General features: G+C 34.5%; 1 protein-coding gene across 2 annotated transcripts in view; it reads right to left on the bottom strand.

Annotated features, from left to right (window-relative positions):
* Positions 1–12,249, bottom strand: part of LOC134854221 (cilium assembly protein DZIP1L-like) — a 44,358-nt gene that overhangs the window by 25,482 nt on the left and 6,627 nt on the right. Inside the window, exons 6-15 of one of the 2 annotated variants that reach the window (XM_063870389.1) lie at positions 11,156–11,392; positions 10,567–10,613; positions 9,758–10,121; positions 9,172–9,468; positions 8,401–8,469; positions 7,711–7,805; positions 5,000–5,156; positions 4,612–4,768; positions 4,126–4,509; positions 3,434–3,496 (exon numbers count right to left, since the gene is read on the bottom strand). In XM_063870389.1, coding sequence (XP_063726459.1) covers positions 3,434–3,496; positions 4,126–4,509; positions 4,612–4,768; positions 5,000–5,156; positions 7,711–7,805; positions 8,401–8,469; positions 9,172–9,468; positions 9,758–10,121; positions 10,567–10,613; positions 11,156–11,392 — 1,870 coding nt within the window. The remainder of the gene's footprint in view (positions 1–3,433; positions 3,497–4,125; positions 4,510–4,611; positions 4,769–4,999; positions 5,157–7,710; positions 7,806–8,400; positions 8,470–9,171; positions 9,469–9,757; positions 10,122–10,566; positions 10,614–11,155; positions 11,393–12,249) is intronic. The other variant, XM_063870391.1, reaches the window with a different exon arrangement.

The raw sequence follows: 12,249 nt of genomic DNA, 5'->3' as shown, positions 1-12,249 counted from the left end.
GAAATGTGCGATCACATTTTTTGCGGGAATTTGAATATGAACCTATTAAGATCAAATTCCTGTAGGAAAATTATTCAATTGTTGTTATGCAGTTTCAATCCTCATTTTTTTCAATCATTTGCTGCTTCACGTGAACAAAACACTCCTAGACTACTAATTGATGTTTCTTACAGCAAAAACACTGAAAATTAAACCAGTTGAAAAACTGGAAACAACAAGAAGTGATCACTTTACAACTAAATGTAAAACTAATTTCAAAGAGATAGACAAAAAACCCAATTACCATGTAGAGATAACTGTTAGAGGTTAAATTTCCGTTAACAACATGAAGTATAGATTTCAAGCCAAAATTTGGATTCTAATATTTGCTTCAGGACTCGTAATATTCTTGTAGAAGAAAAAGATGGCGAAATCTCACATTTTCCTTCCAAAAACAAAAAACTTTTAACGGAAGAAATGAGTGAATATCATTATGTTACAGTTTAACAGTTCCAATTAAAACCGGATATAGTAGTTCCAATTACAACCAGAACTGTTTTCTTTCGTGAAAAAGAAAACAGCGAAATTGAAGTATCCATTATCAAAAACTGCTTTCCCTACAAAACTTGAACATACTCTTAATATTTTAATATGTTTGCACTGAAAAAAAGTGAAGAGAGCTATGGCACCAGTATTAGCATTTTCTTCAATCATTGCAGAATGATCTTCGATTTTTCTGAGATTTTTAAATTGGCTAAGGTAACCCATATCTACCCAAATCTACAAAGATGGTGATCTAACCTAGGGTGGAAACTTAGGACCCTTGACAACCCTTCTCACATCAAGTTAAATATTTGACCGTTTTCTCTATAATAGCATCATTAGTTATCTTGCAAAATTCAACCTCCTCACACCAAAACAATTCAGTTTTAGGCAAAAACATAGTGATGCCCTATTTGAGCTGATTCAAAACATTTAGGAGACCTTTGCAAACAGTTGACAATGATGAGATTGTTTTCGGATTTGAAAAAGGCATTTGATAAATTTAAATCTACCATATTGCAAAAAACTAATTTCAGAGTTAGAGGGAAAGTTAATGTTTCATTTTATTCTAATTGAACAAAATAATCAGTCTTCTTTTTTAGTGCCGTTCACTGCCGAAATTGAAATTAATAAGTTGGGAGTTCCCCAAGGTTCTGTCCTTGGTTCCGTATTCTTCGTCACTTACATGAATGATAAAGATACTTCATGTGACCATTTTCAAACTTTTCGTGACGCTCACGATACAGCTCTTTCAACCAAACGGGGCAAAAACACGCTCAAAGTTGAACTGATGAGCGTAAACAATTGGCTAGCTGAGAACATTATACCCTAACACTGACAAAAGCTTGCTCGTATAATTCATTAAAAAAAGAAATACTAAAACAATAGAAAAATTGTCAAAACGAACCGCGAAATTATTTTTTTAAATGTTTCAATTTTATATGCTTACGATTAATCTTGGATCGGAAACTGAACAGAAGTACTCAAGATAAAATTAGGTCCGTTCTCCGGAGTTTTTATACAACCTGAGAAAAAGAGAATTCAAAATATTTTGTAAATTACATGCAAAATTTGCACACAACCAAAATTTAAAAAAGGTATTTGGTTAAGCGAAACAGCAAGTAGGACCAAGTCATGTGATTTGGAAAACATACATTTAGGTTAAGTTTTGTACAAAAAAATTTCAGTACGAACTTATTGTTCAATGTAAGCTCTATTTCATGTAGGGCTTACATCGATTAAAAAATTGAAGTTTTCAAGCAAACTAAAATGTTGTGCAAAAAAAATTAAGGAGGATTTGAAACAAGGAGGATTTGAATAGTCGCTTATAGTGGTTCTTGTTTATATGAAATAACCAAGACGTACAACGCTTGGACAAGTGATCAACCTTTAAGGTTGTGGGTATGAAATATCATCAAACATATACAGTTCATTTTTGAAAACTATCCGAATTTTAAAGGGCAGTGTGGACAATTTTCGACAGTTTCATGACAAATAAATTCTGGGTTGCTTGAATCTTTTCTGACGAATCTTTTGAAAAATTCAAAAATTTAAACAGAGGCAAAGCTGCACTTTGCAAACAAGCGAGAGGAAAATGCAAAAGAACTCTAACCAGGCAAAACAAAGTAAATTAAAGAAATTATCAAAACACATTGAAAAATTTTTTGTTGAGATTACGAGTATCACGTTCTCACATCTTCTCCAGGATCGCTTGTTTATGCAGCAAAATTCGATCAGAAATTAACTATTTAAATGGTCCAGATTTGAATAACCGACCTGTTGATTAGGAGTTTCACTTCCTCGCCACAGTTGCTTGGAACTAAACTAGTGACCCAGCTCATGACTATCTACCTATTCTAATATTTTTACTCATATTTTGTAGTGACACGGAAATGCTTAACTTTCAAAACTTCAAAAAAAAATGAATTTAATACTAAAACCTACTGTTTCTCTGCTGAGTTATTGAGTTGACCATTAAAGGAGAAAAACACTATTCGCTCTGTTAATTGAAGTCCTTATCTGAGATTCCAAAAAAAAACGAAAAGATTCCAAAAGTCGGAATTAGACATTTACTAAATCCATAAGCTTTTCTCTACTAAAACATTGGAATAGCCTCTTTCCGCACCTCGAATGTTAGATTTAAGATTTCCGAACCCTGATTTTGCAGAATGAACCTTCAATATCAGATCGAGTAGTTTTTGAAAATACTGGCGAAATTTTCAAAAAAAGGTAAAAATTTTTTAAAAGAATTTTTCCAAAGTTTATAAAGTTTTCTAGAAAAAAAAACAGGGCAAGCAGATTATGCAAAAAATCGAAGCACTATGTTTAGTTTCAAGGAGTTATCAACCTCAGAATTAGCAGATTAGTTTTTGAAAACAAAGAACTTTCCAAAAAATGGGCAAAATTTCAAAAACTGAGAATTTTCTAAGGCCATTTTGTTATTCAAACCGCAATGCGCAGACGCTTGCGCAGGTAAGATTTGCATAACTGATGTTTTCATTCACTCAAACCCTTAATTTCTAATTTGGCAGTGTAATTCCACAGGTGGCAAAGAACGGTAATTTTTCCGCATTAAAAAATTTACTTTTGCGCAAAAACTATGGGCTTACTATGGCTAGATAAATTGAGTCTAAGGAATCTCGGAAAACTTATTTGTTTGACCTGAAATAAGGTTCAAGAAATCGTAGATCTTTTTTTGAATTCTTTCCTCTTCAAGAAAACAATCCATCCCCTGGTTGCAAAGAATACGATTCCCAGAAACTTCGGACAAAAATAAAAAAGTTTTGTGGAGCGTTATATAGGGAACAATTTATCAATAAAAAGAATAAAAGGTGAGAGAAAACTTAACTGAGGTTGGAATTTTGTTTATTAACATTTCAAGGGGCGAAGTTTCCGGAAAAAAAAATCTCACATGCTTTTGTCCCAGTCCGAATCTTCCTCACTCTCGTCCAACAAGGTGGATGTTGCCACAATTCTGAAAAAGATGTTGACCAAATATTACACAGAAACACAAGTTTAAGGGTTATTTCAAGCATGAGAAGCAAAAACGATAGTTTAAGTCAGCCCATGCTATTTAAAGAAAGTAGCAGGTCTCTTTGCAACCACCTCTAACTTCTAAAAAATTAGCCGGTCAGTGTGCAAGTAGCACTAATTTTTTTACCACAGTTACCACTGAAAAAAAAGATGAATTGGAACCACTTTTTCGATTTTTTCCGATTTGTTTTTCAAAAAAGATAAACTTGCAGTAACTTAATCCGCAGGTTATAATGTCCTTTTTGAGCTGTTTTGATTGCTTATTTAAATTTACTTACTTGACGCAACTCATTGCAGATATCAAGAGCTTTCGCTAAACGTTCCGTCTTTGCTAAATTTGAGCCTGCCAAAAGCTTCAGACCAGCTTTTCTCGGCACTGAAAATTTTTTATAACTTTAACGTAAAATCAGAATAAAAACTGAAAAAAATTAAATATGGAATTAAACTTGATTCCCAATGGGATTTTTATAATCGCGCGAAAAAACATCGTAAGCCCGAGTTCCTTCCCACTCAGTGAGTCCAGCCGACGAAAGAATAGATTTGATTCCTCTTTGAGAGTCTATCCCTTACCCGGCTGATGCGCCTCCATTGACAAGTCCATTCGTTTGAGGTCTGAATTTCTCCGAACCACTCGAAAGACTTCTGTTTATACCCACTCCTCCACGCGATGACACTCCTCCTCCGCCTGCATCGCCTCCGCTTCCGACAACCTCCATTCCACCCCCAGCCACCTGTTTCCGAACAGCCGCTTGCGGGACTGTTGTCATTGTCTTTCCGACTGATGATGTTACGGAAAGAGTCTGGGCTCGTTTCGGCGAGGACACTTCTCGTTCGGACTCGGAGAAACTCAAGTCGTCTGAAATGAGGTCTTTAAATCGGGTTTTACTCTCGGGTCTGACAGCCGAACTCGGACGAACATTTGGGGCGGATTCTGGTTGCGAACCAACAGTTTTACTAAAACACGTTTGCTCTCAATATTCATTAGACGTGCAATAGAACAGGAGCGCTTTGAAACTTATACTCAAGGGAGTTTTTTTACAAGGCAAAAGCTCTTACGCCGAAACTCTTTGCGGAGTCACAACTTTATTTGTGTTTTTCTGTCCATCAAACAGAACTCGCTTGGCACCAGGACTTCTGCGGGTATGTTCTGAACTGTTTGCATCTAGTGGCATGTTTTCAGCAGTCAAGCCTTTCATCTCCGGTCGAAACTTTCCTAAAAGCGCACCAAAATTTTGTGAAAGGTTCAAAATCTCTACGAGAAGATGACATGAAAGATACAAAAAAAAACAATTTTCCCAAAACCTTTCGTAATTGCTATTTTGAAACGAAATAAAAAGTGACATAAAAATGAACGATAACCACGTTTTCATCCAAACTTGAGCTATAAGGAAATATGCTTTGATTTTTAGAGGCGATTGATAGAAAGTTGTAACAGAACCACTACCTAGTTTCTGTAGCTTTTCTCTCGCAATTTCGTCAATATCCTTCGAATACTCCGCCCTCAATCGACTTAGATCTCTTCCCTTGTACGATTGCGCCCTCTGTTCTCCAAGAATTCTAAGTTTCGAGCTGAGAGTCTTCGAAGAAATCCTATCTGAATCCTATAAATTATAAAGGCGAGTGACAAGTGATGAAATTAGAAAAACACCCAAATAAATCTAGAAACAACAAAGATTGCCAGTTTCTGTGCAAGTAGTGAACAATGCACCGAGCATAAAAATAAACGAAAGTCACAAAACGATTAAATAATTTGAAAAGCATAAATTTGCTAATAAACACAAGGCAAGATGGTTGCTGTGCAAGTGTCACAGACTGTTCTGACCACATTCATAAGAAAGCTACAGAAGGTTTTCTTTTTCCTCAAATTAGTACCGTTTTTAGCGGGTGGCATGACTAGATAACGAACACGTAGAAGAATACTAAATTAATCATATTTACAAACAAAAACAATGATAGCTGGTTACTGTGCAAGTAGCACAGAATGTTCCGACCAGTCTTAAATAATTACTACAAAATTATTCTTTCAAATTGTTGTCGTTTTTTTTGGCGTGGTGTGATACAGGAATCTGAGCAAAAAAAAGAGCTGAGGTAATTTAGTCAGTCATTGTAGGATATGCAAATTGGAAAACAAATTTTGAAGACAAATAAAAAGAAAAACAAAACAAAAAATTTTAAAAAATTTTTGAAGTTTTTGATTCCTAAGATGAAGCTAAAAACTCCAAAAACTAACTTCATTTGAGTAAAACTAAGTTTTCAAGATTAAATTGAGCCCCAATAAGCTAATGTAAGCCTGCTCACTCGCTCGAATTTTGACGAAAAATCAAAAATTTCAAACCGGTTTTTCTCGACACTGGGAAAAAAAAATTTTGAAATTTTTTATGTCGTTCGAATCACGACTGAAAGGGCTTTTATATGATTTATCACTCAACCCAGTCCAATGATAATTTGTGGTAGCTGATTTTGCGCAGAAAATAAAAAGAAAAAAAACTAAACAACCGATTACAAAGTTCCTCCCCATGTTCAATGGTCGGAACAAAAAAAAAATAATAAAAATAATAAACTTGAGTTTTTTTAAACTTTAGGCACAATTATTTTTAAGTTTTTTAGAAAAATTTTATTCCAATAGAAACGCTTAAAAGACTTCCAAAACAAATGTTCTTTTTAATCAAATCAAGTTTTCTCAGCCTGAAACTCTAAATAAAAGTAAATTTGCATATAACGAACGTTACTCAGTCGCTTTACTCGCTCGAAAGTGAACTGAAACTCAAACTTTAAATTAGTTTTTTCGACATTGGGGTATTTTTTTTTTTTTGAATATTTTAATGTTGTTCGAATGACGATTAATAAGCTTTTACTTTGATTTATCACTCAACCCATTCAGATGATTATTTGTGGTGCCTCATTTTCCGAGGAAAACAAAAAAGTATAAAAAAAACTACAACACACGCGGACTCAAAGTTCCTTCCCACTTTCACTGGTAGGCAAAAAACCAATTAATAAAATATTTTTCTTTAAGAATTGTACATTTTCTCAAGAACTTTTTTGTACTTTTTTTTGTTTTCCTCGGAAAATGAGGCACCACAAATAATCATCCGAAAGGGTTGAGTGATAAATCAAAGTAAAAGCTTTTCAATCGTGATTCGAACATTGAAATATTTTTAAAAAAAATTGCCCCAGTGTCGAAAAAACAAAAGTTTGAGTTTTAGTTTGTGTTTTGGAAAGGGCAATTGAATTATGTAAAAATAGCGAGAAACCGCTCTTTTACTCCAGAAGTAAGTAAAGCTTAACCGCATTGAAATTTTATGGATAATAATCAATTATATTGGATTTTTCTTGCAGTCTCTATAAAATTGAAACATAATCGATTAGAAACCTTTAAAAATAGGTTATAGTTTTTTGTCATCTCAATAAAATCTATTAAATCTGATTTTCGTGAACATTAAGGAAAATTTCAAACACAGTGCAGTATGCTCGAAACTTTAAAGTTGTTTTAGGCTGGATTCACAAAACATCAAATAAAACAAGATTTAATTCAGCTTAGAAAATATTATCTTGTTTTCTCAATTTTTTTGAGCTTTCATCACTCTCTCTAATCTATTGTAGCATTTGATACCCCCAGGTTTACGATCAATAATAATGGATTTTAAATGGATTATAACCCATTAAAAGAGATTTTAATGGATTGAGTTTTTACGGCAGTAATCGACTATAATTACAACACGATTTCATGGTCTAAATTTGGAACAAAAATGAATTAAAAAAAAACGTTTAGGACAAAAGTTTTCAATTAAAATCAATTTTCATCCATGAAACTACGACTTGACTAAATAACGTTGAAATTGCAGCAGAATTAGATTTGGTGCTCAGTCTTTCAACAAATATTGTTTAGCTAATTCAGAAATACGGAAAAATTCAGAGCAATTTTTCTCGACACAGCCAGCATTTTTGAGATTTTTATATTATCTGTTCCACGACTGAACGTGTGCTAAAAACATTACCACATACAATCTTTCTACGAGGTAGTCAAAATTAGGCGGAAGAACCCCCCTCGCAATAATTCTCTTCCCACTCTCGGCGAAAGTGGTTGGAATAATAAAAATTTTCAGATTTAGGTTCGCAAAACAATTTTTAAAAAAGCTTCGTCGTTTTACACACCTCTGGAATCCCTAGTTTCTTCAGTTCCTTGGCCATGATATTTTCCATCTCAGGTCTCAAGTTGGCCAGAATCCTGGGGTCACTTTCTAGGGCTCCTGATACAAACACATTCAAAACCATGACTATATTAGAGTTTGATGCCTGAAACTACAAGATAAAAGGTTCGATATCGCGCTGTACCCTATGGATTGCAATGGTGAAATTCTTGTATGAAGACCTTGTCTGTAAAACTCTGCCAGAATTAACCTAAGGGCTAGAACTTCAGATCATTTTCGCTGAAAGGGAAAGAAATGAGAAGAGTTCCGCAACGGATTGAAGTTAGAACCTAGTATATCGTAGTTAATGGTACACTTCGAGTCAAGAGAACGCATATAGAAGAAAACTACGCTAAAATTACTCATTTTCTTGACAAAACGTGCCAGTCAAAAATTTTGCTTATTTTGTTTTGTTTAAAATACCATTAGATTAGATTTGAAAGTCAATATTTTTGCTTATTTTGTTTCATTTTAAATACCATTAGATTAGATTGGAAAGTCAATAATTTTGTTTATTTTGTTTCATTTAAAATACCATTAGATTAGATTGGAAACAATTTATTATTAAAAATAATATGATTATCTTACTTATGGACTAGACTGTAGGATGCTTTCCCTAAATATTCAACATTCAGAATACCAAAGAAGTTCTTACCCGCAAGACGCTGAGATCGACTGAAGGTCGCAGGGATTTCCACCTCATTTCTGCTTTCTTCACTTTGCTCTGAAATCAGAGGTAATTATTTGCTAATAATTTAAAAATTAATAATAATTCAGCTGTAAATTTGTAGCATTGTGGCGCAAGTGACCGAGAACCGTGCTAGCAATCATATGGTTGCCGGTTCGAGACTCGCACGTGCGCTACAATTTACAATGTGAGCTGTTGCAAGTTAAGTTGCATCTAGCTGAGCTTAAATAGTTCACCGTAGGGTCAGACATAAAGCTGCTGAATATAGAGACAACAATTTAGGAGCTAATTGTTGTCGTCCGTTGTTTTGGGAGGAACTCATAGGACGAATTTGATTCAGCTCACGTCGTGTCGGCAAAAAATAGACCTCGCAAAAACCCAAGTTCCCCAATGGTTACACACGTACTTTACTCTATAGTTTTAGAAACAGAGGATTCTACGGAAATGATAATTTAAATGGTTAAAAATGATTTTTTTTTCAAAAAAATTTTAAAACCAATTTTTCGTCGCAATGCGCATTGAATATTAGTTCTGAAATTTCATCTGCCAAATTTAAAGTTTTTCTTGTTTTTTATAGAAGCATCGCATATAGTTCAAAGTTCTGCTCGGAGAAAAGCAACATAATTGACAGAAGAGATTATATGATAGTAACAGAAGAGGAAAGGATGAACAAAGAAAAAGGGAGTGATTGATCACATGACAAGGTGAACAAAAAAACTGATGACGTCATAATCGTACCATCGAAGTTGACCTTTTTTCGCTTCCTATCTCCACTCGAAGAAGCTAAGTTACCATCCGCTACTTTTTTGAGGTCATGATAGGAGGCTAAATTAGGTCTACGAGTTGATTTGTACCATTCGACCAAGTCGTCTATCGGCTTTTTTGCTGCAGCAACTTTTGAATTGCCGACGTTTAGGTCGGATTTGGGACTGAAGTCTTGAACTTCGGGCGCTTTTTTAGAACCCTTTGTGGATTCTTTTGGGTTTTTTTGACGCGACACTTCTGACGATACTGCAACAGTAGTTGTGTTGAGAGCTGCTTTGGCATAGTGGAATTGGTGATTATTGCCATGAGATTCAGAGATTGAACAAACCTTGACTGGAAACAATTTCATTACATGCAATTTGCTTCATTTAAATACACAGAGGTTGTTATCAATTTTTTTTAAAAAAACATAATTAAATTAGGCTCAAGAATTGAGTACTCATTGATCCATTATTACTTCAAAGCAAAATTTTGAGAAACTACAGGGCATAGTTTTTTTTTGTTAAGGACATCCGGTTTACTTGAAATTCGTTTTTTTTTCAAAGAAATTGCCACTCACCAGTCGATGTTTCGACAGGTTCCACTTCAGCAAAATCTGGTTCATTAAAATTCTGAACAGCCGAAGACATAATTAGCCGACTATCTGGATGCTTAGCCGCCGGCGACTCAACTGCGTGCTCTTGGCGCCAAGAACTCACTCTTCCGTCAAACTCGTCACTGTCACCGTTTCGGCCTATGTGCCTATCGCTTTTCTGAGCTTTAGGTGTAGATTGCTGTGGCACCGAGCGAATTTTCGGTTTTCTTTTGTCTCTTGATGAGGAGTGGTCGGAAATGTCATTTTGGACGATTTCGTGGCGACTCGTGTTTTGAACTCTTTCCAACAGGAGCCGCTGAGATTCATTTTCGACTTCGAGTCTGCGAAGCTAAAAGAAAAAAAACTAGAAAAAAAAACGGAACTTGAGACTTCAAGAAAACTAATTCCAAGTGTTTTTATTAGTGAGCAACCACTGATGCGAAACTGAATTTGAAAAAAGCCTAAATGTTAAGCAACCATGAGGCTAAGAACAAATTATACTAAAAAAATCTCAATTTTTCAAGCCCTCAATCGAAAAATTGTTACTGGGAAAATGATTTTTTAAAAATGTTTAAATGGCACATATGTTTTAATACGTCAACAAAGTTATTGATAATTGAAGGTTCAATTTAAAACTATGTAACAAAAACTATAATAATTAAAAGAACTAGAAATGTTCTCAGGACTCTTAAAGCGTCGAATTTAACCAAAAGCAACTGCACCAAAAGCAGATTATCATCGATTGCTTACAAAGTAGCTGAATATTTTTCTCAATTACAGTGAAGTTTTCTCACCTTCTCCTGATAGAGCGCCAGTTCTCGCATTTCATCATCATTGTAACCTAAAATAAATGCGTGAAACATGATTTGTGCGAACTTGCTCCTTTGCTAATTTAGAACAAAGAAACCAGCGGATGCTTTGAAAAATTTTAATGGACTAGAGGAATAAACAAATAACTTGGGTGAATTTTTTCACCTTTCAGAGGAACAAAAAGAAACTTCTCTAGGTTCGGCGCAAAGTTAGGCTGGCGAATAAGTTTTTTTTTGTTTCTGATATAACAATTTCATAGAACACTCAGAATTTCGCTATTTTGGACAAAACATTAGCTAGATTCTCAAATGCCATCCATTAGATCCACCCTAGCGACGGTAATTTAGAAAAAAGTAAAAATCATAACATATACAGGGGGAAGCTGAACTTCAAACCATAGCAAAACAGATTACGTCAGCCAAAAATGGCGTAAATATTTCAACAAAATCTCGATACTGCAAAAATTTTAGGACATCTTTTCTGGAATGCGACTGAAAACTCAAAGGAATTAAGATATATCATACATATATCGCATCCTATAAGTATTAGCTCAAAATTATAACTCTGCCTTACCATTGGTCGCTTTTTGAGGTCTGCTGTTCTGATTGGCCAATGCCACTTGTGCTTCTGCATACTTAGTCTGCAGCTCGCTCAACTGCAGCAGAATCTTCTCCTGGAAAGAGCTGACCTCCTGTTGACCCCCACCTTGGTGACCGTTCTTCAACACTTGACCTTCAGATATATTGGCAAGAGTAGTTGTTTTGAGCAACTCGATCTGCTCCTTCAAGAAACTGTCGTTTCTAGCTCTTTCTGAAAAAAAAATATTAAACATCAAATTTCCTTCCCAGTATAGTTAAATTTTTGTTTTATAGTTAATTCATCCTTGGGTTACTCAAACATTTTCCCAAAAAATATAACAAGAATAGAAAAAATCAGCCACTACGACGGAAATAATTACATACATAAACAAGGATAGCTGGTTACTGTGCAAGTAGCACAGAATGTTCCGACCACAGTCAAAATAATTTTTTTTTCAAATTAGTGTCGTGATAAAAAGATCTGAACAAAAAAATAGAACTTTTGTATATTTGAGAGACATAGTAAAATAGGTCAAATGGAAAACAATTTTTTGAATTTTCAAGTTTTTTATTCCCACAATTGCGCTAAAAAAACTCCAAAAACTATTTTTACTTTACAAATTTTTTAATTTTGTTCGAATCACGATTGAGAAGGCTTTAATGTAATGCATCACTCGACCCATTCTGATAATTAATTTTGGTACCTAATTTTGCGTGGAAAACAAAAAGAAAGAAACTAAAACACACCCGAATACAAAGTTTTCTCCATTTTTTAAATGGTCGGAACAAAAACATATACATAAGACTCAAAAAAAATTGATTTGCAATTGAAAAAAAACTCACTCACAGAGACAATTTGAGGTAACAATTCGTTTTGCTCGTTATAAAACTCACGTTGTAAACATGCAAGGTTTTGGTAAGTCATATTTGGAGGCAAAATTCGCAACTCCTGAGAGTACCCTGACAGAGTCGAAATTACCATGTATGTAGTGAGACTCTATCAGGGTACTCTCAGGAGTTGCGAATTTTGCTTCAAGTTTTGTGAAAATTTTTATATCTACGTTATGTGAAAAATATTGAGAAAATCTT

Source organism: Symsagittifera roscoffensis, chromosome 9 (genome assembly GCF_963678635.1).
Source record: "Symsagittifera roscoffensis chromosome 9, txSymRosc1.1, whole genome shotgun sequence".
In the NCBI taxonomy this organism is placed as follows: Eukaryota; Metazoa; Xenacoelomorpha; order Acoela; family Convolutidae; genus Symsagittifera; species Symsagittifera roscoffensis.
The sequence above is the reverse complement of the archived record's forward strand: the minus strand, read 5'-3'. Positions and strand labels throughout refer to the sequence as shown.